The sequence below is a fragment of the Calonectris borealis genome, chromosome 1 (genome assembly GCF_964195595.1).
Source record: "Calonectris borealis chromosome 1, bCalBor7.hap1.2, whole genome shotgun sequence".
NCBI lineage: Eukaryota > Metazoa > Chordata > Aves > Procellariiformes > Procellariidae > Calonectris > Calonectris borealis.
In genome coordinates, this window is record NC_134312.1 from 92,845,706 (window position 1) to 92,872,492 (window position 26,787).

Below are 26,787 nucleotides of genomic sequence, written 5' to 3' on the forward strand. Positions count from 1 at the left end.
TCACACCACATCATCAGCGTGCGCCGGCGGGGAGACTCCGCCCTTCCGCCACCCGCCGAGGGGGAGCGGCGTTGCCATGGCGAAGCCGCTCCCGGCGCAGTGCGCTGTGGGCTTCTCTGAGAGGGGCGGGCGGCTCGCGGGGGTACCCGGCGTGGCCGTGGCCTTCCCGGGGCACAGGCCCCAGCTGTACCGCTGGCGGCGCGTCACTGCCGGGGCCAGACCGAAGGTAACGGGGCCTGCCGGGCCGCGGGACGGCGGGGGGCGGCGCGGAGAGCGCGAGGGGGCGCCCTGCAGGGCCCTGTCCAATCAGGGCGCACCCTGTCGGTGAGGGGCCGCGCGCGGCCCTCACGCCCCCAACTGAAACGGCAGCTGCTGCGTGGGTTGTGCACACGCGAGACGGCCCCGTGGGATCCCGACTGCTTTTAAAAGCAGGGTCAGGCTCAGAAAAGAGGTTTCCCAGGTCTGTGGGAGGGCTGCAGCAACGGCCGTTTGATTTGCCAGCAGATGGGAAGTCCGCGCTGCACTCGAGTGAATGGCGCTGAACATGGCAGTGTGAAACTCTGGTTCAAAAAAAGAGGCAGGTGGTTGAAACACTGGTTTTGTTTTGTTTTTTTTTTAATCTTATTTCCAGTCAAAGTTTGACTTGGAACACTGGATCAAGGTGAAGTAACTTGCACAGTAACTCATTCAAGAGTAAGGCACCTTGTTACTACGCATAAAACTCATGGGTCACGCACAAAAACTTGCTGTTGAGCAGTACTGCAGGTTGTATGTATGGGCAAGTAATACAAGAGATTTACCCCAAAGCACCATCTCCTGCATCTACAACCACCTGAGACTAAGGAAAATGAATTCCAGGATGAACTTCCCTTTGTTTTGCTTCCTTGGGCACCCCCATGCTCCCACCCTCAGCCTGCTTCTTATGGCAGGTGGGAGTGTGCATCTGCCTCCTCATGCAGCCTCCTAGGCCTCTGGCAGCAGCTTGCTCTGGTCGCCCTAGCACAAAGGGAGGAAGTTCTGCAGAAACGTGGGCTGTCTGGAGTACAGGTGTTACATGTGAAAACACAGTGACACGTCAGGACCATTTACACCTCGGAGAGATGAATATGGGACAGAAAATCGCTTGGATTATTTTCACAGTGGCCAGCTTGGTTATGACAAAATGCTGATACCAAATTTCATAGACATAGCTCAGCAAGTCTCCATCCAGCCCCCAAGGGCTGGGTGTTTGCATTCTCCCTACGTGTTCTCCAATCACTATGATTGGCACTAATTGCCAAATGAATGCTTATTACTTAATGATTTCTAAGTCCAATTTCTCCAGTCAAGTGAGCGGTCGGAGAAACTGAGTGTTTTCAAAATAAATCTATTTCTTATAACAGCCATGCTGTCTTGTGTTACATTCCCACTGATGTTTGCTGTCTCTGGAGGAGAAACCTGGATATAGGAAGTTTAAAAATTGATGTCCAGCAATCCTTAGAAATGTTTTCCTTTCTTTAATTTAAAGAGAGTGGACCAAGCCTCTGAGTATGCTGTCTCTGAAGCTTTTTCCCTTCAAAAGTCAAGGTATCCACAGGGGCCTTGTGGTCCTGTGACAAGTCTGGAAACCGTGGAACAGCTGCAAGATCATGATGAGGCCTGTGAGGAAGGTGAGCTAAAATACTGCTTGCCACAAGCTGCCTAAAATGAACTGTTCTTGATCCGGCACCTGTTCTGATCTGAATAGGCTCTTGCAAAGCTTGAGACCATAAGAAACTGTTCATAGTAAGATCTCTTTCATCTAATGGAGAAAGGCATAAGAAGAATCAATTGCTGGAGTTCAAGGCAGATCTTAATTAGCATACTTAAGAGAAGGATAAACTGTCTCCTAGAGATTTCAGGTCAAGATGAGGATGAATACTGCCTCGCTTACAGTGCACTGTCTGAATGCATTATACACCACAGTGGCTCAAAAGGAGCTGTCTTTGCAATTGGTGGAAAAGTTGCTTGCTTTCCTCATGTTTCTTTATTATTTTTGTTTGCCCTTCTCTGCTTTTTATAGCTGCCAATCCCTCAGGACTGTTCCTAGCTCAACTGAAAGCCTTTTATCTGGAATCCATTATTAGAACACTTAATGGTATTAACTACACATACATAGTCCACTTTGCAAAGAAAGGTGTCGATAAGAGAAGTGCAAGGACTCTTTTACTCCAGTTATGAGGAGCTCACATTTCCCAGTCAAAAAAGTAACCCTTCCCCAAGTGATAAGCTGTTTTTCTCTCTTCTTTCTGTTATGAGATATATTTCCTTGTTCCTGAGCTGGCCTGAGAGATTGTAAAAGAGAACAAAAGTGATTTGAAGGACAATAAACATTAGATTTACATTTTCTTCAAAAAACCCATCCCTTTTTAAGGAAGTTTTAAAAAGGCTTTATTGCCTTAGAAGTACCAGCACTCAATGGGAGCATCTTCATTTTGTGTTAGAACTAGAGATTTGGAGCAGCTGCTTCCTCCTGTCTGTCGGCTGTGTGCCTTTACAGGGGATGACTTGCACTGCAGTGGCTGCTGAGATCCCTGCTCTTTGCCCATCCTCATCGCATGGATGGCTCAGCTTCTTGTGGGGCTGGTCCTGATGTCTTGCAGTTTACAGCCCTGCGTTCTGCTTCAGGAACAGCTTGGCCAACTATGCAGCGAGGCCAGGTGGTTTGTTGAGGCAGCAGCCACGTTAGCTGTCCTTGCTTTTGAGTAGGAACTCTGAAAAAGGAATTTTTGTGTTTTTCCACAGAAGAGTGGAGATGCAAATAAAGTCCACGGAAGGACTTTATACCCAGTTGTTCATTAGGCATTTGAGCTCACTGAGGAGTACCAAATCCATCATGGGTGCATTCCTGTAGTTGCAGTCTTAATTCTGAGTACAGGTAGTCCCTGGTGAAGCTTGCCACCTGACAGATTCGTGATCTAGACGCACCAATTCTGAGTACTACCTGGAGCTGTCATACTTGCAAAGATTAACCTGTACACATGAAGCAAACATTTGTCCAAACAGTGGTTCTCTTTGTATTTAACTTATGACAACCTTGGCTGTACATGTGGAAAATATCTAAGTATCTGCAAGTGCAGTGATAAAACATATGAAAGCTGCGTTATGAACTACCTCACGTGAATTCCGTCTCCTTGATAAATGCTGTAATAATAACACAAGTGACCTAAATGTCCACAGAATCTTGTAGGAAAAATGGGGTGGAGAAGAATTCATTTGTGATATATGTGACAAGGAAAAAGTTTGCCACCTTCTCTTCCTGTTCTTTTATAGATCAAGAAGATGAGAGCAGAACTATTAGCCTTATTCCATTTTCTGTTGCAGATTAGCTTTCAGTCATTTTAGACAGCCTTCCCGGCATGTGATATAACTATCCCAGAGACAGAGTCTTGCTAGTTTACAATTACCCATATATTTTTTTAAGCAAGTGAAGTCATCAGTCTCTTTCCTCATGATAGCCCAAGAGCTGCTCAGTAACTGGATGAAGTCCAAACTACAACTGGAGCTGATGAGCGATGGAGAAGAGGAAGTTGGCTCTGTCCTCCTGGAAAAGCCTTCTGCAGCCCCTCTGAAGTATAAGCGGTTTGACGGTAAGAGCACAACAAAGCAGTTCCTGGCTTCCTTTCTGAGGATGTGCTGGGGAAGGGAGCCAGGCCTCATGGCTTGTCAGACTGAGAGGTAAAAGTTGCTTTGAGGCCAGGGTAGTGGGCTCAGTAGGAACGAGATTAGAAGTGGTGATTTTTCTCCCCCGGCTCTTGCAGCAGCTTGCTGTAGGGCTGCACAAATGCACCTCATAAACATTCGATGTCTCCCTTTGTAAAAGAGAAATTTTATTTCTTTTGTGTATGGGTATTTGTGAGGCTGTCAAATTTATACAGCCATTTGAAATGCTCAGAGGCAAGGCAGTAAAAAATGGATGAAATGTTGGTACTGCTCTAGTGTGTTCAATGGGAGACTGATTAAGACTCTTTGGGGATAAATGGAGTGCAGTCAGTGTGTCCGCTTTCATCAGAAATGCATTCACAGTCTGGCAAAGTGATCCCTTTAATTACGTTAGGCTTTGTGATCTGAGATGGAGGGGTTTATTCATTTCAGACTAGCCTGAGATAATTTGAATTCTTCATTTCAGACTTGTGCAGCTATCTGGAACATGAATTGGAAAGTTCTTCTGTCCAAGAATACCTACAGCATCTTTTGCAGAGTGAAGTTGTGAACTGTGGGATAGTGGAAGACCTTAGACTTGAAGGCATCAAGGAAAAACAAAAACTTGCAGATCCACGAATAATCATGGAGCTCAGACACAAGCAGGTGAGCAGTCAAGGCAGCACAGTTAAAGGGAATAAGATGGAGGATTATAGGATTAGAGTAAATGCTCAGTGATACTTCCCCAGTGTTCTTTCCCAGCCTTCAATAATCTCTGACTCGGAGGCAAATACCCGAAGATACCCTTCCAGAGTTTAGCTGAAACGTTACTGCATTTCCGCACGCACATTGGCCATTCACAGTAGCTTGCACAGTCGACTTTAACTACATCTGTTCAGGTTTTCCCCCTTTCTGAAGACTGACAGGAAAAGCTGCTATGGCAGTCAGTTCTGAGTTTGCTACCATTAAGTAATACTGGTTTAACCTCACTCTCTTGAATGGAGTTTTTTGCTGGTCTGAGAGCAGACATAGTCCGCTCAGTGCCACTACAGATAGGGTTGCTTGCTTCATGTAAGAGGTGGATCGTGACCCACCCTGTCAGTGTACAATGAACCTCAAATTCTTCAGCCTTTGGCATCTGCTTTCCTCCTTCCAGGTGAAAGAAAACCGAATGAGGCGTCAGAAGGCAATAGAGCTTCAGAGACAAGAAAAGTCCCTGAAGAAATCAGTTCTGTCTGAGGCCAAGCTCCAAGCACAGGAGGAGGACAGAAGGAAGGCCTTGAAGGCCGAGGAGGAGATCCAGAGGGAAATGGTGAAGCTGCGAAAGGAAATGGCTGAGAGGAGGCACACCATGGCAGAAGCATGGAGAACGTAAGAGGGAGAGGAGGGCATGGAAAAAAACATATGAAGAACACATCTCTTATCAGTTCCTTTTGCTAAATGTAAGAGGAGTGGTGGTCCCAAAGGAAACATCTGCTATCCTCTGTCTCTGAACTCTCCCAAAACCTTTTATTCCTTTGTTACCAATGTCAATGGCAGAGTTTATCAGTAGTGGGAAGATGGGCTAAAGATACTGTTAGCCTCCCCTCAGCCATTACCAGTATGTACACTGAATCACAAAATAGGAGTGTGTGTTTGCACCACCGTGCATTCTCTCCATCAACTCTGTGGCCACATCCAGCCTTGTTAGCGTCTAATGCAGCATGAAAGCCAGTATACAAAAAAAAAAGAATACTCTGTGTTGAAAGTCTAGCACTTACAATACTTCCTCTGCTATGAGAGAATAAAGAGCATTCTTGGCTGAAAATTCTGCAGAGACATAATTTTTGCTTCTGCTGAGCTTGGATTGTCACAGAGATGTGACTTGTAGGGATGCCATTTATTTACTTAGGCAACCCTGAGATCCTAAATCTTCTCATGCAAGTGCTTTACTGAAATCTAAATATTTTCTTCTGCCTGCTATATTTTGGAAATGCTCCAGACTGTTTAATCTCTGGGACCCCAATCCATGACAGAGGCTATTTTCTGAGAAGGCTGAGTTAAATAATCAGCAACGTTCTAAGCTGTAGAGGTGATTCTCTTAGGATTGGCCAAAAAGAGAGTGAAATCTGTGCTACAGAACTTTCCTTGTTGTATTATTAGATCTGTACATTTGTTCACTTTCCAGGGAGGGGAAGAGACAAGAAAAAAGTCAGAAGCTGTCAGTGCAGGAGGTATCTATTACTGTGTCACCACCCCTGGTCCTGAAGAAAGAAGAGCAAGGAGAGGAGAAACAGAAAAAGGCTCAGGAGCTGCTGCGCAGGATTCACACCAATAAGCAGAGAGTGAGCATCACCCTTCTTTATCTGAGACTCTGAGCTACCTGCCCTCAGCTACCATTTGCAAAACTGAAGTAAAAAGTCCTGGTTATCAGAATTTTTTACTTCTTCCAAGCCCTCCTCCTGATACCAGGAAAGTAGAAGAGCAGGGCAAAAAGTATCTTGTAAGACTAGGAGCAAGAAATCCCGAGCCGCCATCTGCAGTGTGTCTGTGCCTCAAGCGTACTCAGTGGGAGGTTTCACTTAGAACTGTGGAAAAGATGTGGCTGTCAGGACAGTTGCGAACATAAAGGCTTCTGCGACTGAGAAATAGGCAGATGTACAGAGGAGGCAGCGGAGCAAGATTTATTTTCCCTTGAGGAAGGAAGTAAAAGGGAGGAAGTGGCACAAAAGGGCCTGAGAAGCCCTTATTGTGTGTATGGGAAGATATTTTAAAGATTGCCTTGCAGACCCTGGTGCAGGAGCAAGGAAAGGAAAGAGGAGAGAACTGCTGAAGCCTGGGATGAATTTTGAGCTGGGTCTCCAAGAGTTGAAGTATGCCAGCACATCCACAGTAACAGGATTCCTCAAGGATCCACTCCCACTGGGTGCAGTAGGATATTCTGTGATATTGCAACAGCTCTTCTGAGGCAAACGTGCAGACTTTAATAATTCCTAGTAGGAACCTCTTTCTTTTACCCTCATTATTCTGATACCATGGCCAGCTCTGGGTTAAACACCTAATTGTATCAAATACTTGCAATTAAAGAGCGATCGTTTTGTACTGAATAATTTTATATGGGCAGTCTCAGCAAAGGGAATAAATTTCCCTGAGTGCAGGTATGAATGCCATCCATCACGTAATGTTTTTAATTAATAGAGCAGTCATCATCGTTAATGTCTATTTATCTACATCTAGAATTATTTTTATAGAAGAATCCCATAGCTTTTATGGTGATTCTCCCCATGGCTCACTTCATCTGCCTGTCTGCTGGATTTGAGTTTGGCAGCTACTGTTGAGCAGTTCACAACCTCTCTCCAGCAAAATCTAAGCTATGAAGATAAGCCTGAATGAAACCACAGAACAATTTAGGGCTGGCAAAACGTGAGAAGCCACGGCTTAGCTGAGCTAAGCAATAGTGACATTTTGATTATTTTCCTTAAGCAGAAAGAAATAGCTAATGCATTGACATTTTGTCCTTTTTGTAAGTCTCCATTTGGAGATTTCAGTGAGTGAGAGGAATGCAATTAAAACAAGGCATTATGGCAAAAGGGGAACAGCTGAGTCCTGTGAGTTGACCCACTTGGAAGATCAAAACGAACAGTGTCTGCAGTGACAGGGCTAGAATTATGGAGTAGATTAGATAGCAAATTGCTGTTCTGTACAATGTAAATCACTCCGAGAGGCAGCAAGTCTAATTACACAATAGGGGAAAGGTTTGGCTTCCTACTGAGGGTGAGCTAAGGGTGAGCTTAGGTCGTGTCATAAATTCACGCTAGGAAGCGTCTTGATTTTTGTCTAAGTTTAAAAAAAAAACAAGTGGTCCATGGAGATATTTGTGAACTGTTCTCCACAGAAGCGTTCTTACCTGTAGCATCTTAGACGTTTTCTAGATTTTGAAACATCTTTCCTATCTCTAGAAATTCTATGTTCCTCACCCATTTTATTCCTCTATACTTGGTGAACTAAGTATGTTTCAATCAATCAAAAGCGTAGAGCCCCATGATGTTATCTTGCTAGTCCCTTTCTGCTTTTTGTAGAAGACCTGCACATGCTCTGTGTTATTTTTTTTACCCTCAAGATAATTGTGGGAAGTGGGGATTCTAAAAAGAATCTCAAAAAGGAAAATCAGATAAGGGGAAGGTGGAAAGGATCAGCATTTGTGTGACGGGCTGTATCTTGCTCATTGGTTTTCTGAAACTCTCCCATGTAGTGCATGCAACGACATTTCTCTGCTTGGCTGAAAGTCATTCTGGAGCACAGAATTAAAATGGGAAAAGCCAGAGCCCTTGCTGACTGGAAATGCCAACTGAAGGCCCTGCGAGCCTGGAGAAACTATACTTGGGCCCAGAAAGTAGAGCAGGAGACACAGCAGTTGGAAGTTCATCTCCAAGACCAAAACAGGTAGTGACTCTACACTGTGGAATTCCTCCTACTGCAGCAGTACTTGGGCAGTGCAGTGATCAGGGAATGTAAAAGGGGCTTGCCAGTTAGCCAGCAGGAGGAAAACTAGTTTTTTGAGAAAACTGCTACATTGCCTGCAGTTTGCCAGAGGCGTTGTGGCACAGATGAAAAGGAGGACAGAGATAAACAAGAGCTTTATCACTTTCCAACAAGCCTGCATCTCACTCTCTCTGTAGGTATCTTTCCTGGAAATCTCACTCTGGCCTGCTCTGGACCCCAGAGAATATGATGTGCCATATTTACTCCTGATTAATATAGTTATTTCCTATTTCAGTAGTAGTAGAGCAAGCAGAGATCATTTTGGCCAGTGCCTTTCATGAAGGAGGCTGTTGGATGAATTCCCTATCAGCCAGAGAAAATTTCGCTCTTGCAGGTGTCTGGCAGGCTGTGTGGTAAAGCACTGCTGCTTCCCCCTGTGCAGCTGGCAAGGGAACAGGATACCTCTTTTGCACCTATCCTACAGCGCAAGATGACACAGAAAATTGCAAAATGTGAACTAGGAAACTTACTTCAAAATAATGGGCATCCTTTCTGCCCTCCTACTCCTCCTTGGAGAAACTCCGTACAGCTTTGGAGGGCCTTCAGTGTTAAGTGACAAAAAGACTCGGGAAGTTATGGGGCCTCGTGCCATGGTCTGGACTGTTGTACTTGATGCAATTGTTTCAGGCAGGCCTGGGCAGAAGCCTCGCTCCTATCATTAACACAAGTGCTTTCTCATTCAGGAAAAAACAACTGTCTGCGGAGCATAACCAGCGACGCCTTTTGCACTGCTGCTTTGTGGCGTGGCAGCGCTGGAGCCAAGCAGAGACAGAAAAGCGAGAGCTGCAGATCAAGAGGGAGGAGACGAAGAAAAAGATGGCACAGCTGCTGGAGGCAGTGTCACTGGGGAAGGGTGGTCTGGACAGGCCACTGGAGGTTAACAAGCCTGGGACAACAGAAGTAAACCATCATCAAGATTTGCAGAAAGACAAGGTAAATCCTTCCCTTGTAGTTTTGTCTATTGGCATCTCAGTACTCGTACAAAGTACTTCTTTTGTGCAATCTGAAACAAAGAGTACATTGTCCCAGAGGAAGGCTTCTTTCCCAGGGTGAGCCCCAAATACCTGCCTGCAACTGTTCAGGAGGGAAGTCTAAAAATCAAAGGCAAACATAAAGGACAATGGATGAGTTTTAAAAATAAATAATCTCTAATGCTGCCAGAGAACAACCCTTCATACTATGAGTCACAATGAGCGTCCCACCCCCAGCTCACTTTTGCTGAGAGGTTACTTACCTCTTTGATGCCTGCTTAGACTGAAAAAGAATAACTTGACTGCATAAGAAGAGATTTTGTTATGCCAGTGCAGCTCTCTGGCTTTTAAGCATGGGGAGAAAAAGTGTCACTGGCTGTGTCAAGATAATGCGCATCACGAGGCAGGAGAGGAGAATCAGAGGTTGCTTCCTTAAATTGTCATTTGTCAGGTCAGAGCCTGTCCTTCCTTTCTGTCTATAAAACCTGTACCACAGCAGTGTCCCAATCCCAGCATGAGAGCTCACACACACATATTACAGGTCAAGCTTTTCGTTTGCTTAAGTGTCAGCAAAAGTTGATTTCCTACGGTGCTTATATCATCCTAGTAGGCCTGTATTTTTCTTCTGATGCACTGGTAGAATTTGTGCTGAAAGGACGGGACTGAATTTGGGGTTTGACCTAGGAATCGGAAAGCAGACCTTACATCTGATGCCTCTTCAGAGAAAGACCGTGTGTCAGAAAAGGTGCAGCCTCATTTCCCACTGTGCACCAGTTTCATGGTAATATTTATCAAAGCAGGAGAGCAGGCATGAGAAAGCAGCACCTTGTAGACTTCTCTTCCCTCTGAAAAGGGATTGTCCAGTAGATCAGCTGTGTAGATCACTTCAACAACTGCTTTTTCCTTTATTCTCCGTCTGAGCGCTGGGTGGGGACAACACAGTCCAAAAGGGAGTGTGCTGATCCCTGAGAGATGAGCTGACCCCTGGGAAATGAGCTGTTTCGAGCTGTGCTCCCTAACAAAATAATCAGGATATATTCCTGCCAGAGCTCTTGCCTGATCAGAATTTCTTCCTCCCAGTGAAATGGCACACAGCTCCTTCACAGTTCTTTCCCACAGCCTCCCATTTTGTGCATAAGAGGGCCCCTCTGCCCTGTCTAGGAACTGGATAAAGATTGCATAGCTGAGATTACCCTACTTCTCAGGCATCTCACTAGATTTACACTAAAGAAACACTTATTATTTAGCCAGGGCAGAAGAGTGCTTGGTTTTAATCAATGCCAAATTTTCCTAATTTCTATTTTTTTTTTTTCCTAGCCAACTGAAACTTGCCTCATACAGAAAGAACCTGACCAGACCAGAGAACACGCTTGTTGGGATGCTGCTAGCACATCTCATTCCTACAGAAAACCCAAGTTTGCCTGGAAGATTACCCTAAAACATGCAGCCCCTCAGGACCAGGCTGTGTACAGGGGTCAAATAGCCACTCTCCCCCAGTTTCAGGCACCTGGTCCAAAGACAGCTCCCGCTTATGGTAGTCGTTTTGAGCACCGTCATGCCTTCCAGCAACGTCTGATTGAGGAACAGAGGCAGCAGCTTCAGAAACAGCAAGAGCTGATCCTTGAACTGCAGGAAAATCAGAGGCTGAGCAGAGCTAAAGAAGAGGCAGCACAAGCCATGGCTGTAACCCAGCCCCTTAACAACTCTGCTTCACAAACCAGGGAGGAAAATCCAAAGAGGGAAAAACAATCCAGATGCAAGAATACAACCCATTTGAGGTATATCCCCTTGATAAAGCAGGCTCAGCATGTCTCATTTCTACTCAAGCTGAGCCAGAGTTTGCCGGGCACACTTCAGTCATGCTAGCGCTATCTGCTCTTCCTTTCACCTGTGACTTAGCCTCAAGGGCAGTATCAGGCTGGCTACAGTTCTCTGTCCTCCCTTTTTCCAATGTCTCGACACCACGTGATCCATACAGGATCCACTTAGAAACAGCAATACTAGAGTGTCACACATAATAGCAGCAGGGATTTATTTAATTAGGAAGAAAGAGAGCGTCATCCTCAGTATTTCAAAACATGCAGCAGCCCTGGGTACTCAGCTCCTTTGCAAGGAAGCATCATTAATCCCATTTCAAGCAGAAAAAAGGTGTATCAGGGATTCGGAATGAAAATGCAGCACAATGGAAAATAGAAACTAAAAGGCCTGTTTCTCAACCATAAGTGATAGGTGTGAGACGTCATTTGACCACATTCATTGATGAATTTCTTTACTCTTTCCTTTCATAGTCCGCCTGTTTCTCATGGGCCAGAAAACACAAGGGCAGTGATGCAAGGCAGAAGGCCCTCCAGCCAGCTGACCTCAGCTCATCCCATACTGAAAGGTATTGTTCTAGATAGCAAAGACCATTCCAGACCACTTTTCTCAACAGCTTGTCTGGAAACTTCTCTCTTTCTTCACCTCAGCCTTGCTGGTTGATGACGGCATGCAAGTAAAACTCAGCAATCTCTTTCCCAGCCTGACCAGCGCTGTGAGGGGGTGACCTGTTTTCATGCGCAAGTCAGGCATCTGTAAAACCTGGGCTGCTGCAAGCCCCTCAAGTCCATGCTTAGTACACTGTGGTAGAGGTTACTCCTAACACTTGTGATTGTTTCTGGTGTGACAAGACTCAGAGAAGCTCTAACAGGGATTTGCTGTCAATCTTATTCCCTTCACTGCACATCCAAGTAACACTTAAGTGACCAGTCATTTTCATCTAACTTTGACAGAGGTATTGACATTTCTAAGGAAATTAAGTGCCTACCCAAGGTTTTGTGAGACAACAGCTAGGCTGGGGAAGGAGCTACAGATCCATGCCTTCTGTGAGATATCTCCCCTTCTCTGGCCACACTGGAACAGCATATACACGTTAAACATGAAGCACAGCCTTTTCATGCAGTAAATTAAGATCAAGTTCTGTTATATCCCTGGGTCATGTTCTTCCATATCAACTGGGGGGGTGGTCACAGTCTGTGTGAAAGACTGGAATATGATCACTGTGATGTTTTAACAGTTACGGGGGCACCAGAGCTTTTTGGCCATAATAGCTGGGCATTAGTAGTTGCCTTTCATTAACTGACTGTGTTCGGCTAGTCCAAGCCATCACTCACTCCGATTTGCCTGAATTCTGCCTGAGAGGAGGAAAGAAACTATTGGTCAAATAGAGGAAACTATTGGTCAAAACACTTAGATGCCCCCCAGTTATCGATTGCTCCAGCCTGTGCTTTGTTTGCGACTTCAGAAGAAGCAAGCACAGGTTCTCAACTCCACTGCATGTTCTGGTGGTCATATCAGCACTGTAACTGATAGCCAGCAAGATCACCGCATTGCAATTTATCTCCCAAAAAAAGCATTAAGCAGTAGTTTCTCACTAGCAGGACCAAGTACCTGTGTGTCACTATGGCAGGGATGCTTTCCGTCATGAAGTCGCTCTTTAAATAAGCAACTGGAGCTTACTGGAGACCTCACAGCAATTGCTGCTAAATCAGGTGCCCTGAGCCTCATCCCTCAATCAGGGAAGACAGGGGTAAAACCTCTGGACACAGCTCCTTTCATAATTGAGCCTCATGGCTGTGACTGTCAACCAAGGAGGGTGGAGTGAATCTAATTGGGATAGTCCTGAATCGTCTTATAAATGTTTATGGGTTCCTTGTTCATGACACTGCCAGCCGTGAGAGGCAGCAGAAACGAAGTCCCTTTGTGCTGGCATTGCCAGGTCAACGGGGGCCTGGCAGTAGAGTGAAGTGGTCATCCTTGTCACCAAACTTCTGTCATTATCCTGTAGCTCATTTCCACAAGCCTTATGTCTTCTGTTTCTGTAGCTATGGAGGAGAGAGCAACTCAGCGGGCAGAACGGAGGAGGAAACTAGAAGAAGCCAAACAACGAAGAGAAGAGGAGAAATTGGTAAGGAAAGTGGAAAATGAAATGAAGTCTCTTTCACACCATTCCAGTTTCAAGAAATGCTGTTTTAACCCCAGAGTCAGGGACCAAGAAAAGGCCCTTTATCCAAAACTGGAGTTTTATAGCTTGTGAGAAAGCAGATGTCCGGCACACATCAAAAGAAGTAGTTACTGCTGCATTTGCATTCAGTGACCCCCCACTAGCCCTGCCATATCACAGGCAGACACTTCATGTTGGTACAGTTGCAATTCTAGAAGCAGCCTCCCTTACCACCCCCCAACCACCTCTTTCACATCTACCTCATGACCATGACTTGAACTTGCCAAGGATGGGAAGGGTGGAAGTGCATGCAGAGATCCACTTGACTGGAGCTGGCAATGGTGGGTTTCCCCTCTACTGCCTTTCCTGTCTGGTCACGTGCAGCTTGAGGATGTGCAGTCTGACCTGGTAAAAATCCTGCATCTTTTAGCAACTCTCTGCTGAAGAGAGAAGATACTGACAATATTTGCACAGTTAATATACAAATTCTGTGATACACATCCAACAGAGGAGCCTTCTTAGCTTCAGGGCGTTGAGCTGTTGCTGAAAACATTGACAGTAAGCTGCAGTAGGATTAGAAAGCTCAGAACTGGGGTCCTAAAACAACCAGCATTTTTTCCTTCTCCAACCCAGGAGACTGAAACGAGCCTTAGAGAACACTTCAACCATAGAGTGGACAGACAAGTATCAGGTTAGGTTTCCTCAGCTGCAGTTGCCATGATCTTAGAGATCAGGAAGCACAGTCATAGTAATCATGCATTACAGTTGGTGTGGGTTTTAGGCCTTTGATGCATACACCAAAAGCAAAAGCTTTGGAAAGCAAAAGCAGAGTGGGGTCTGCAAGGGGAGTAGATAAACATTCAGAGAAGGATATTGTGCCAAGTATGACTAGTACTGAAGTAAAACAACCTCTTTGATCTTCAGTGTTTGGAGAAAGAAATGTTTGGGTACCTGTAATGATGCTTTGCATGTAGAAGTAAAACTTCAGAGTAGAGCCCAGGAGCCCAGAACTTCAGCAATCAGGTTCTCAATAAATAACTTGGTGTATGGTTTAAATTTTATAGGGGAAGAGTGGGCAAATACTATATCTTAGTGCAAAGAAATATATATATAGAGAGAGAGATAGATAGTAGAAAGATAGAGATATATATATAGGTAGTAGAAAGATATATATATAAGTAGTAGAAAGAAATATATATAGGTAGTAGAAAGAAGAGTCCCTCCTTCCTCTCCCTTCCACAGTTCATTGTCCAGCACAGATCATGTCTAGTATGTGACAAAGTCTGCTTCCTTCTGAAGTTTCAGGTGCTGGTCAATACTAGAGGAATACTGGGGAAGCTTAGCGGTCTATATGCTCTGAAAAGGTCACATGTGCCAAGTTAAATTTTACCTTCCTCCATTTTCTCCATTTCAAGGCCCAGCTGAAGGCTGAAGAGGAAGCACGACAGAGGAAGGAGGCTGAGGAAAAGGAAGCTCAGCAGGAGAAACGACGGGAGGAGAGAAGGCAGCAGAAGCTGGTGACCAAACACCTCCCCTGTTTCCCCCTCCTTTAGCAGGGATAGGGAAGAAGAGCCATTACCACTCGCACTCAGTCAGCAGCCAGAGTAATGTGAACTGAAGGTCTTGATTAGTAGAGCAGAGTTCCACAGCACAGCACCCACTGTATCACCACCTTCCCCCTTTTTGGCAATGTTAGGGGAAGGGCTCTAGACTGAATGCACTATGAAGTATACACTGTCTCTGTCTCATCGGCAGGACTAGAGGTCCCAGCTGGTGGACGTTCACTGCTGAGGTATAGCCACATAAGCCCCCACAGTGGCAGCATGTTTCCAGTACTTAAAGGCCTGCTATAAAGAGGACCAGGGCACTCTCTTCACAAGGAGCCACATGGAGAAGACTAGTGACAACGGGTACCAGTTGCGCTGGGAGAGGTTTCATCTCGATATAAGAAATACATTTTTTAAAGCGAGAACAATCATTCACTGGCACAACCTCCCCAGGGACGTGGTAGAGTCCCCATCACTGGAGGTTTTCAAGATGCAATTGGACAGGGTGCTAGATAACCTCCTCTAGGCTCTCTTTCCCACAAAAGATTGGACCAGATGATCTTTTGAGGTCCCTTCCAACCTGGGCTGTTCTATGATTCTATGTTTGGCCTACTTTCAGGCTGCTCTTTCCACTTGTATCCCCCCCCCTCATTCACAATGATACCAGTCACAAACGCACGACTTGAAAGTAAACAAGCCTGACAGATATATCAAGGGCAACTTTCCACCTGAAGAATAGAAGCATCCTCTCCTTGGAGCTAGCCTAGGAATAGCCCCACTTCATTATTGTTACTTGGAAATGAGCTGTCCTAATAACCCAAATAGCATATTTGAAATCCTACAGGAATTTGACCTACTGTTCTACTTGGATTGAGTGTTTTAGGATGTTTAACCTTCATCCCTGAGTCTCAGTCAAAAGTAATATTGAACAGTTATACATAATACCCACAACCCTCCCCTACTATTTAGCCTAGATTAAGTGGTAGGGTCCATGAGTAAACTCAATCATTTTTGGACAGGTTTTCAATCTAGTTTTATAAACACAGAAAGCTGCCCAAAGCAGCTCACGAAAGCACCCCTCCCCACATTGATGAAGGCCCATCAAAAGGAGGTTCCTGCTACGTCAGCACTGCTGGTAGCCATAGATTATATGTCTGCTACAGTAACACCAAACTGCAGTGCTGAGGGAAGGCCATATGCTGATACACAGTCCAAGGAAATGTCCAGAAATACCATCATCTTCCATGACGATTTTCAACACAGTTTGCTCTGCTTTCTACCACAGGTTCTAGTACATGGGGTCATATCTGGTCTGGTCTGCACTGCTAGAGATGATGCAGGACTTCCAGCTCCAATATGACAGTCTCTTGTCATTGCTTAACATCCTCTTGATCCAGAGTGAATTAAAACTACTGCTCTTTGTATTGTAGAAAGAGCTGGAGAAGCAAAGGAGGCTGGAGAAAGAGCAGCAGCTCCAGAAAAAGGCCAGAGATCACTATGAGAAAGTCCTGCTGAGAAAGCTGGGAATGGTGCCATGGAAAAGGCTGAAGGAGCAAGCCAAGGAAAACCTGGTGGTAAGTGCTGAGGATAAAGGAAAGGACTGGTGCCATGGGAGGAAGGGAAAAAGAATGGATGCAGCACTTAGCAGAAACCTTAATAGGCTCTTAAGCCAGGTAGAGATGGAAAAAGCAAAAATTCTCCCTGCAGGCCCTGCCCTATATTAGTTCTTTATATCAGCCCATCTGACAATAATCATGAAAGGTCATCAAAAACCCACAAGGGTGGCATCCTTATTTATAGCTGATTAAATAGGAACCAAAAGGACAGAGAAAAGAATTAATTTCAATCTAATGAGAAGTCACCTTTTGTTAGCCTCCACTTGTGTGCAGTACTGCCACATGATTTGATGCCAGTAACACAGTGGGAGTTATTTTAGTATGATACAGCCAAAAAAATAAATGGAAGTTATATGACATGAGCCTGTCCGCTCTCTTGCTCCACAACAAAGCTAATCAGTAAGACATCACCAAGCCACTGTAGTCATAGTAGTTAACCCCCACCCATCACTAGGGCTGTCCTGCTGGTGCAGTGTTGGCCACTGCTAGAGGTAGGACACCACGGGTGATAATCCAGCGACCTGTTCTAGCCTGGCCATACCTTCAGTGCAGAATAGCAAGTGGTAGCTTCTGAGACCTTGACACATAAATATTGCTAACGAAACATTTCCGTACATGACTGAATTGGCATGTACCAGGGGTGGATTAATAACACTCAACTGTATCCTGAAGATTTAGCCAGAGCCCAGGGCTAAGTTGGCAAGCTTCCATTTAAGTCACTGGAACTGCAGCGACTTACAGTACTTGACCAAATGCACCAAATTTCCTCCAGCTGGAAAGAAACAGAGGGATAGCAGCTGCTCCGTAAGTCCACCCTACTGGTTAAGGACGGGGTTGGACTAAACTGTTACAGGCCATGCCTCTGCTGCATTCACAATAGGTTAAACTGAGCATCGAATTCAAAAGGATATTCTCTAGAAGTGACGCAGCAGTAGCCTGATAGAGAGACTAGTCTTGTTCCTTATGCTGACCCCTCTTTGGGGGAACGCATCCCATAAGTTATTCCAGCTGTTCAGACATCTGAATTTTGGGGGCCCCAAAAAGCTGAGGTAGTTTTCTAGTGTACCCAGTTTTCTGTAGCTATATGTTTATGTAGTCACTAGTGCAAGTAAGCAGCATCTCTGCTGTCTTTACTTAGGTGGCACAAAGGCACCATTGCTTGGGCCTGCAGAGGAAATGCCTGATGACTTGGCTCCAGCACACCCAGGGGAGCTTCACAGAGAAGGTGTCTCAGGCTGAGGACTTCTATTCCCATACGTTGCTGAGATGGGGCTTCAGGAACTGGCTAAAGGTTTGCCTGCACCACAATGGAGAAATGATACCAAGCCAGCTAGCTGCTGCCATGCTTTCTCCTCACCGCAGTGCCACTTGACACACCTGCAGCCCAACCTTTGTTGAGTTACACTGTCCCCCTTCCAGTGACATCATTCCCTTCTTCAGGGACCATCTTTCAGCTCTCCATCATTCTCCTCCACCCAGGACACTCTCCTACGTACTGCTCCCCACCTACACCTTTGCACTCTCTCACCCTGCTCCATGCTGATTTTCCTCCACTCCTGTCCCCATGACCCTTCACTGCCACAGTCTCACCACTGCTCTGTTTCTGCTTACTGAGCTGGGGGTTGGGAGAAAGAAGCCACTCTCACCTCTTTCTCTGTCCTTCTTCTCTAGTACAAGGATTATCTCTCCACTTTGGAGGAGAGAGCAAGTACCCTCCATGCGGCCTGCCTCATGAGGAAGTACTTCTGGGCATGGTTTGATCTAATCATGGAGGAAAAGAGTACCTTATGGGAGAAACTGAAGATTGCTACTGAACACAGTGACAAGTAAGTGCATTCCCTTGCCAGCAGTTCTTTACTTGGGTTTAATATACCCTATAGATTATTTTAGAGACTACTTTTGACAGGTCAATTATCTGCTCCCTGAGAACATGTGAAACAGGTTCTTTACTGTTGGTATTTTGCTTCTGTGATATGCACAGACAACATCAGCAGAGGTTTGTGGTAAGAATTTTCCACGCAGCATGGAAAAGGAAACTGAGTGGTACCCTTCACAAGACTTTTAAATCTGCTGAAAGAGAATACAGTGAAAGCAGATAAGTGGCTGAAACTTTCTAAGCTGATTAGCAGATCTGGCCATGCAGCTTCTGCTAAAAGCTGCCTTAGGAAAATCTTTAAGTACAATTATAGCAAGCCAAATGATTGTGCAGGAATTACACTGTATTGTTTTGTCCACAGCACAGGATTTAGTTCACAAATCCAAAGTTGATCAACTAGAAACCCTGTTTAAGGAATCTTTCCATTTATGCCATCGTCAGCCTGACTTGGCAGCGAGAACTACAGCAAACAGTTCTACCAATCATGACTGAGCTGGTTGCACCCAGTTCACTCATTGTCCCATAACTGCATTAGCTGTGCATTTTAACAGGAGGCAAAAACTATTGTCAAAGTTCAGCAGAAAACAGAAGCATGTTCACCTAACGTCACCATGAAAGCACGTCAGCTTGCATGCATGCAGTCATGAATAGGCTGCACCTGTGCATAGCCCAAACAGGATCCACGGCACCTTGGAGGAGGAATTAGTTTAAATTCACCTCTTATGTGGTAGAGTGAACCTGTCCTAGCTTGCCATGTCAGTAAGATCAGAACAGTGCATGATTTAACCCAACAAGCCAGCAAACTGGAGGAACCAGGAAAAATTCGGATCCAGGAAGAGACTAGATTTATTCTACGTATGACCTCATATTAGGAGCATAATCACCTGTCGTTCCTCATTACCTCTTCCCCCACTGACTGGCAAAAGCCAGTTCAGACTTTGACATAGCAAACTATTCTTTAGAAAGGACTGTTGCTCCCTATTGCCCATATGGGAACCCAGGGCAAGGCACCTTCTGTGGGGTGATTAAAATCAGGTAAGAATCGGAGCCCAGCTGCCCACGGTTCTAAGTGGTTGGTCTGGACCAAACAAGCCTGCATTTTTCCTGAAGAAACTGCTTTCAGAGACCCTGTTTATTCTTCAAGAAACATCTTTCATTTTCAGAGTGCTAAGCAAACACCAGCTAATGAATCCTGTCAGAAGGAGGAGCAAAATTCTTGGGGGAGAGGAATAGAGAAGGGCAATGTGTTGTTTTTCCCTGGTATGATTGACATATTAATGGAGTAGTCTGCATGCAGATGTTTAACACGTCACAGCCCTGACGAGCAGCAGAAAGGACAAATCCTACAAGTATTTTAGGAGAGTTCCCCCATCAAACAGAAGACATCTTTTGATTATGTTATGCACACATCTGCATGTCGTCACTTTGTTCTTGTGTCCCCAATTTCTTTAAGGAGACTCATGCGGAATGCATTCAAGGCATGGAGGCAGTACCCATTACTGATGAAAAAGGAAAGAGAGAGAGAGGAAAGGAGAAACCAGCTACGCAGAAGAGTGGCTGAAATTCTCCCCGACTTCCAAACATGACAGAAGAGTCAAAGGAGACTGGGAAAGGGGACAAAAAGATTGATTCTGTTCTGTGCTATCTTCCTACTGACTGAAACAAATCCAAGGGGAAGTCCTGTCCAGTGCAAAGGGTCTTACAGCCAAAGGAAGCTCCCTGGGGCCACGGCTATTGTAAACTAAGCATATATGGAAACTTATCTGATGGTTTCGCTTTGCACTTCAGGGGGTTATTGCCCACAAGGTCCTCCTCATGTGAAGTCTCCGTAGGGATGTCTTGGCTGGTGACAGTGAGGCCTAGGTAACCAAAGCCTAGCACAGGGTGTGTTTCAGGCCAAGACCATTTCTACACGGAGAGCTGCAGCACTGACACGAATCCTCCTCCATCACAGGAAGCACAGAACTGAACTGCACCTATTTTTCCTTCAGCAGTAACCTGGTGCTTTTCCGTTGCCAGTACTCTGTAGGGTGACACAGCTTGATCAGAGAGTGAACAAACCTGACTGTCAGCTGACGCCTAACCACTACTGTGAACTTGGCCACCCAGAGAACAGTTTCTAGCTCACTGGGCCAGGAAAGTTTGGATAGGAGGAGGAAAGGGAGGAGCTATTTATGCAAATCATATTTGCTAATGGTCCAGATCACAGAATCACATATGGACAATCTAAAACCTGGATTCTTTTTCAAGGAACTGCCTAGTTTGCAGCACGGGCCAGCTCACAAGCACAGTGCTTTGATTTTGATGGCAAGCAGTGATTCCAATTTTATGAGTCTCCATCTTCTTGTCATTTAAACATTTTCCAAGCTGGTTAACTGTAGTATTTAGGGATGCATTGTCTGATTTAAGCAAGTCTGTCTGAGCCTTTTCATTTGATCCAGCACTTCAAAACAACAATAAATCCAAGAAAATGGCAGACTGTGTTTTTACATAAACAAAAGCTGACATGATTAAAATGAAAGTTTCTTATCACTGTTTAACCTTAACCTGCAGCATAGTGTAGATAGGGTAATGCTGTTAAGGTACAGTATGTCTTGTCTTAGCAACAGCATAAGGCAGGAATCTGGAACTGCTTCCCCCTCACAACAAGATAGGCAAAGTTCTCTCCAAAAGCATTTGGCAGTACAGGGAGCACTTAGGTAACGCCAGGAAGAAGACTGTTTACTGTTATCCATTGTATTAGGTAATTTTTAAATCCTGTATATGCATTGAAAGTTTCCGATAAACCTGAAACTGAAATGAGCACAACTGAGTTGTCGGTGCAAATGTGTTAGAAACCGACTGAATGGCACTGGACAGAAGTCCAGGGTCAGGGACCTAGACCAGCACTGAGCACTGCAGATGAAATGGTACAGGACAGGTCAGGTGCCCAGGCGCAGCAGCAGGCTCCAGAGCTTTAGCACCGGGAGTTTGTCCACGCAGAGAGCTCACAGGGATGTGGTCAGAGAGCCTCGCTGCCCACATAAGCCAGGCTGTTGAGCAGACTCTCGGTGCAGGTCTGAAGACGACTGACACTCCCAGGTTACCTCCCACAGCCATCCTCTACAACACATAAATGTTTACCATCTCCCAAAGGCTGATTACAGACCTGACCACCAGCAGGTCAGATGAGCGCATGATCCAAGCGCAGGGAGTTGACAGTGCCTGCATGGAGTGTGGGCGAGTACAGACCATCTGGCTGCGTTAAGGGTAGACAGTGAGAGGAAGCAACAAGCTGAGAGAGGGCTGAATAACTCGTCTTGCGGGGAAGAACGGGCACTGCAGAAGGGTAGCATCTTTTGCAGAGGACTGAGCCAAAGAGGCAGGGAGGAGCAGAGCTGGGGGCTGAGCTACCAAACTAATGCCCCAATGCAGCCAGCAGCCACGCTTGGTGCTAGTAGCAGCAAGGTGTGTCAGCACAGCAGCAGCAATGCACTTTCTCTTAGCAGCAATGCACGCTCTCTCCCCTTGGAAGCCTCTCCCATGTAGTGCCTAACAAGCTCCTGGAACACCTCCGAACCAGCCCTTACACTCCCAAGGTTACTGGTGGCCTTTTCCTAAGCTGACTTCCTCCTCACCAGGCCTTGGCAGTGAACGCAGCAGGCAAAGTCTGCAGCCCACCCTCCATCTGGATTCATGGCATAAGAAGGATAGTGAGCCAGAGGATGAGAGGCAAGGACAAAGGGCTTTCTCAGCTAGAGAGAAGGCAGAATTACAGGCAGCTGGAGATGGGACACACCACAGCTGCAAGGGGAGTAGCAGGAATATGGAGCAGTAGAGTGAATGAGCCCACATGCAGCCTGGCGTTGACCCTAGCAACAGGCTGAGCAGGAGTTGAATCTACATCTCTCACACACTAAAATGGTGCCCCAAACCACTGGCTACTCAGGGGTGCATCCAGTTTACTGAACTGCAGATTCTGCCCCCAGCAATGCCACACTTGTACATTTTGTCCTCGAGGTCCACAGCTCCCACTCACCATGCATGAAAATAATGCTGCTTATGTGGAGCACAGTTTCCCCCACTCAGAACCTGAAGTAGTCAACACTTACTTTTGAAAACTGGCCTTTGTCTCTAATACTCTTCCCTTCTGGAGTTTTCTTCTATTCTTAGCAGCTTTGACAAAGATTCTCCTATTAAGATGCTCTTCTGCTGGACACACCAAGCAGTAAGAAGTCAAAAAGGTGATCCAGGAGAAGCTGTATTTTGACACCCCTTTGCCTTGCCTAGTGCTAATTCCATGCTAGCACGGAGCTGAAGCCTCAGCTGGATGCAGCTGAGGGAAAGCAATGATGTTCAGAGATCAGGCACATTCATACTGAACCTGGTCAGAATCAAAGGGGAGATGGAGAAGCCCCTCGACTTCCTCATTCAATCCACACCTAGCTGAAACAACTCATACCTCCTTGGCACAAGCAAGGCTGTGCCTGATGATGCTGTTGAGAGACTTCACAGGATACCCCTAAAATCCCTGGCATGATGTTCGTGTTTTGCAAATTAAGCAGTTCCCAGCAGGAGGGTGACACACAAGAGAGCTTGTCAGACAGGAAACAGCTTCAGCCTGCAGCTGTGCCGGAGCATCCCTCCAGTGCTTGGTTAAATACAGATGTCAATGCCTTAATGCTGGTCATCAGCCCACACTCTCACAGCTCAGGCGCACTCCTCCCTGTTAGCTGCTTTCTTTTCTTAGCAAGAGAGGGAGGTGGCTGCACAGCCAGACTTTCCTTCTGCTGCGCAGGAAAGGGGGGAGGATTTTCATTTTCATTGCTGTGTTTCAGCAAACGCAGAACCCTGCGATCGCAAACTCCCCTTGTCCCCGACTCCATCCCTATCTGACACCTGCCTCCAGAGTTCTTACACGCTTTCCCAAAAACCTTGACCACAGAAATATCTTCTTCTCGGTAAATCTGTACACCAGTCTCTTCAAAGTCTCCCAGGCCCAGCTCAAACTGGATTTGAAACAATGCCTGAAGTATTAAACAATTTTCTTTGCTCCCCTCAGGCAAACAAGACTGTCGCTGGGGAGAGTGGTTAGCCTGGGAAGGGTCTATGAACCACTGCAGTCTGATCCACAGCTCACATCTTTGCAGACCTGTTATGCGTTATGGACACCAGCCACAGCATAGAATCATAGAATCATTAAGGTTGGAAAAGACCTCTAAGGTCATCGACTCCAACCGTCAAGCCACCACCACCATACCCACTACACCTTGTCCCTAAGCTCCTCATCTACACGTCTTTTAAATACTTCCAGGGATGGCGACTCAACCACTTCCCTGGGCAGCCTCTTCCAAGGCCTGACCACTCTTTCAGTAAAAAAATTTCTCCTAATGTCCAGTCTAAACCTCCCTTGGCGCAACTTGAGGCCATTTCCTCTCGTCCTATTGCTTGTTACCTGGGAGAAGAGACCAACCCCCACCTCGCTACAACCTCCCTTCAGGTAGTTGTAGAGCGCGATGAGGTCTCCCCTCAGCCTCCTCTTCTCCAGACTAAACAGTCCCAGTTCCCTCAGCCACTCCTCATGAGACTTGTGCTCCAGGCCCTTCACCAGCTTCGTTGCCCTTCTCTGGACACGCTCCAGCACCTCCATGTCCTTCTTGTAGTGAGTAGCGCACCTTGGCCTTCCCCAGCACATGAGCTGCCACTCCAGACATGATCCTGCTGTCTGGGGACAACATGGCAAGCCACAAGAGGAAAACAATAAAAGCTGGGGAGAAATGGCAGTCTCATATATCCCCGTCATCGGCACTGGAGTTAATGAAACCGGTGGCTGCTGGCGCATCGGAAGCCTGACACCCTTCTGCACACACCACCTAACTACAAACCTGGTTCACTGCTAGTGCAAGGTCCTTGTTGTCAGCAAGTGCAAAGTAATCTTCAAAGGGAAATAGCTGAACAGCAGACAGAAGTGCCACCCAGGCAAATCAAAGCAGAGCTCTGGGAACAAAGGCACCTGTGATTCTACTCATTAAAAGTCATCTTGCCTTTCAGCAGATGTCCCAAGATACTGACAGGATCAAAGGCTACATCTCTTCCCACTATCTGCACAGAAAATATCCACGTCGTTTCCAAACATGGCTTAGAAGAGGGTTTAAAGGAAAAGATTGTTCCTTTTGGGGATTCTAGATGTATTGTGTGGGCAGGTGTAGGAGGGAAAGCCAGACACTGGACAAAAAGGCTAGGAACCTGATCAGATACAAACACTCCGTATCTGGTAATGGATTGCTCTCAGGATGCAAGATCCCAGTTCAAATCTCCACCACAGGGCAATATCCCTAGTTTCCAGGGTGGCGAGAACTGCCAAGCAGGTCTTCGTTTCACCCCAACACCATCAAACCCAAAGGTCAACTTCTGCAGAACTGGAAGAACACTTGTTTCCTAGCTTCTCCTTGGCCTGTTGCTCCCTTATTCCCAAGTCCAGCTCATAGCTGAATAGCCATGAGATGATGGCAGCTTTTGGTCATGTGACCTGGCTGAGTGTATTGGCATAAATCAACAGGCCACTCCACAGATCATTTCTAATAATTTATTTTGATTCATAATTGCATCCATTTGGAAACACTGAATATGATGCAAAATGGACACAAACACACACCCCCACCCCCCAGTCCTTTCAACAAAGCTCACAAAGATGTTTCACAAAGTTTCTTCCTAAAGCTTAGGGTGGAAAGAAAAAAAAAAAAACCACAAAAACCCAAAACACCCCACTCTCCAAGGTAGACAGTTCTTCCAGAGCCTGTCATTCTTCACATTATCATTAGAGGAGTTCCATAAAGACGAGATCTCGGGAAGCTGAATTCCCACATTTCAGAAAACGCCTCACCTGTCCACAGAAAGATTTTCGCTGTACAAACATCCTGATAGTGGAAGAAAATCCTAGGAAACTGTAGAGTTCTTCACTGAAAGCAATACAGGAAAACACATCCATAATCACACACGCTTCCTGCCCTAATGAGGCAATATACATTCATATAGAGGGAAAAAACCAAGCAAATTATTAAGACATTAGGCAGTGAGGCAGTATCCATTTTATCTTCAGAAGAAATTTTACAACAAATGGTTTCATTAAGACACTTGAAAGCAACCTACTTTGAAGAAAAAAAAGCACCATCATAGCATGAAGGCTGAAATGTGATTAGGAGTCACAAGCAGCGCCAACTCAGGCTCACCAGTGACTTTTGTCATTTGAGGACAAGGTAAATGGAGAAACAGTCGATGTGGGGACCTGTGACTTGCCTACAAAAAAGCACGATGTAAGAAGACACAATTAAAGAGTGCCAAGCCACCATTTACAGGGTGTATCTAATGGTGCAGAGTCCTTAGTACAGTCACCAAACAGTAGGGTGCTGGCATTTGGACACAGAGGGTTTAACACTACAACAGCAGCAACATCAGAACCCTGGCCCCTTAAGAGTTGCCCTGGCCTGCAGAAGTCCACACTATTTGTGAAACAACAAATGCCTCTTAAAAGGTCATGGTTAAAGCAGGATAAACTAATTTCCAAGTCTGGGCAGAGAAACATCAAGGCTAGCTATTACCAAAATCATTGCCTGCTTCTGACCAGCTCTGGGTCCTCTCTTATTACACAGCGAAAACTTTTCAAGGGCCAGCAGGGTACTGTTTTCTGCGCTGCCAGGTATGTGCATACAGTTTTAGAAGTGGGACACTGGTCCTTGCCTCAAGGCCACAAACATGACCCACAAGTCACCTGCCAAATGCAGCCTGCTCCCACTGCTCCAACACCCAGGCGGCATGGATCTAGGCAGCTACTAACACAGTGAGCTCCACGACTGACTCTTTATGGCTAAGTTTTAACGTTTTTCTACCAGCGTGGCCAGTAACAAGCTCAACAAGAAAATACTCAGAAAAGAAATTGTCCTTTAGTACAAGAGATCACAACACTCTGTCCTTGCTGTAAGTGCAAAAGGGAGCGCTACCCTTCAAAGGCTTCTTGCTAATTCTCAGGGCTATTAAAAGGAGAGCTCCAAAGCATGCATCTGAAGCTCGCAACTCTTCCGCCCTTAGATGCCTTTTAGATATCCTGTTACTTTATGCTTTCCATCTCCCAAGGCATGCACAAGGTAAATCCTCTCAGGAAGAAGCCAGGATGGTAAACAAAAGCCACGTCCTTAAAGAAAAAGTCACCGTTGCTATGCAGATTACAGCCACTTGAACTTCCTATTCACTGGGGAATCAGCACTGCATTCTCCTCCTAAAAAAATCCAGCCTTGCAACCCTTTTAGTGTCCTGAATGGTTCCAGTTCCCCCTGGAGCGAGTGCAAAAATAAAATTTTCTTTAGCACTTTACCCCCACTATATGGGAGTAGACTTGACCAAGGTATGGAATGGCTACATTAGTGCGAGGTCCTTTGTTCCTAATCTGCACTCCACAGTCCACGCTGCCTGGGCAAACACCACTGAGAGAGTCTCGGTGTAAGCAGTTCGAATGAAATCTCCCACGCCAGAGCTCGCTAAGAGACAAGGGACAAGGCTACGCTGACAGACAGGCTGCAAAGTACTAACCAGTCTCTGCCTGTGGGAGAAAGTGAGCACAACAGGGTCAGGCACTGCCAGGGAA

The 26,787-nt window shown here is 45.9% G+C and overlaps 1 protein-coding gene across 2 annotated transcripts; it reads left to right on the plus strand.

Annotated features, from left to right (window-relative positions):
• Positions 1 to 53: 53 nt before the first annotated feature.
• Positions 54 to 22,046, plus strand: CCDC191 (coiled-coil domain containing 191). Of its 2 annotated transcripts, XM_075166956.1 has the most exons (16): positions 54 to 226; positions 1,508 to 1,649; positions 3,477 to 3,608; positions 4,148 to 4,326; positions 4,817 to 5,031; positions 5,828 to 5,984; positions 7,892 to 8,082; positions 8,865 to 9,114; positions 10,470 to 10,930; positions 11,441 to 11,535; positions 13,013 to 13,095; positions 14,547 to 14,648; positions 16,109 to 16,252; positions 17,433 to 17,585; positions 17,966 to 18,120; positions 19,624 to 22,046. In XM_075166956.1, the coding sequence occupies exons 1-16, from the start codon at positions 77 to 79 to the stop codon at positions 19,754 to 19,756; spliced, it is 2,742 nt and encodes a 913-aa protein (XP_075023057.1). In that variant the 5' UTR covers positions 54 to 76; the 3' UTR covers positions 19,757 to 22,046. The 2 variants fall into 2 exon arrangements, with proteins under 2 accessions (XP_075023057.1, XP_075023066.1); XM_075166965.1 differs by lacking the exons at positions 54 to 226; positions 1,508 to 1,649 and adding an exon at positions 244 to 460 and having other exon boundaries at positions 19,624 to 22,045.
• Positions 22,047 to 26,787: the final 4,741 nt, after the last annotated feature.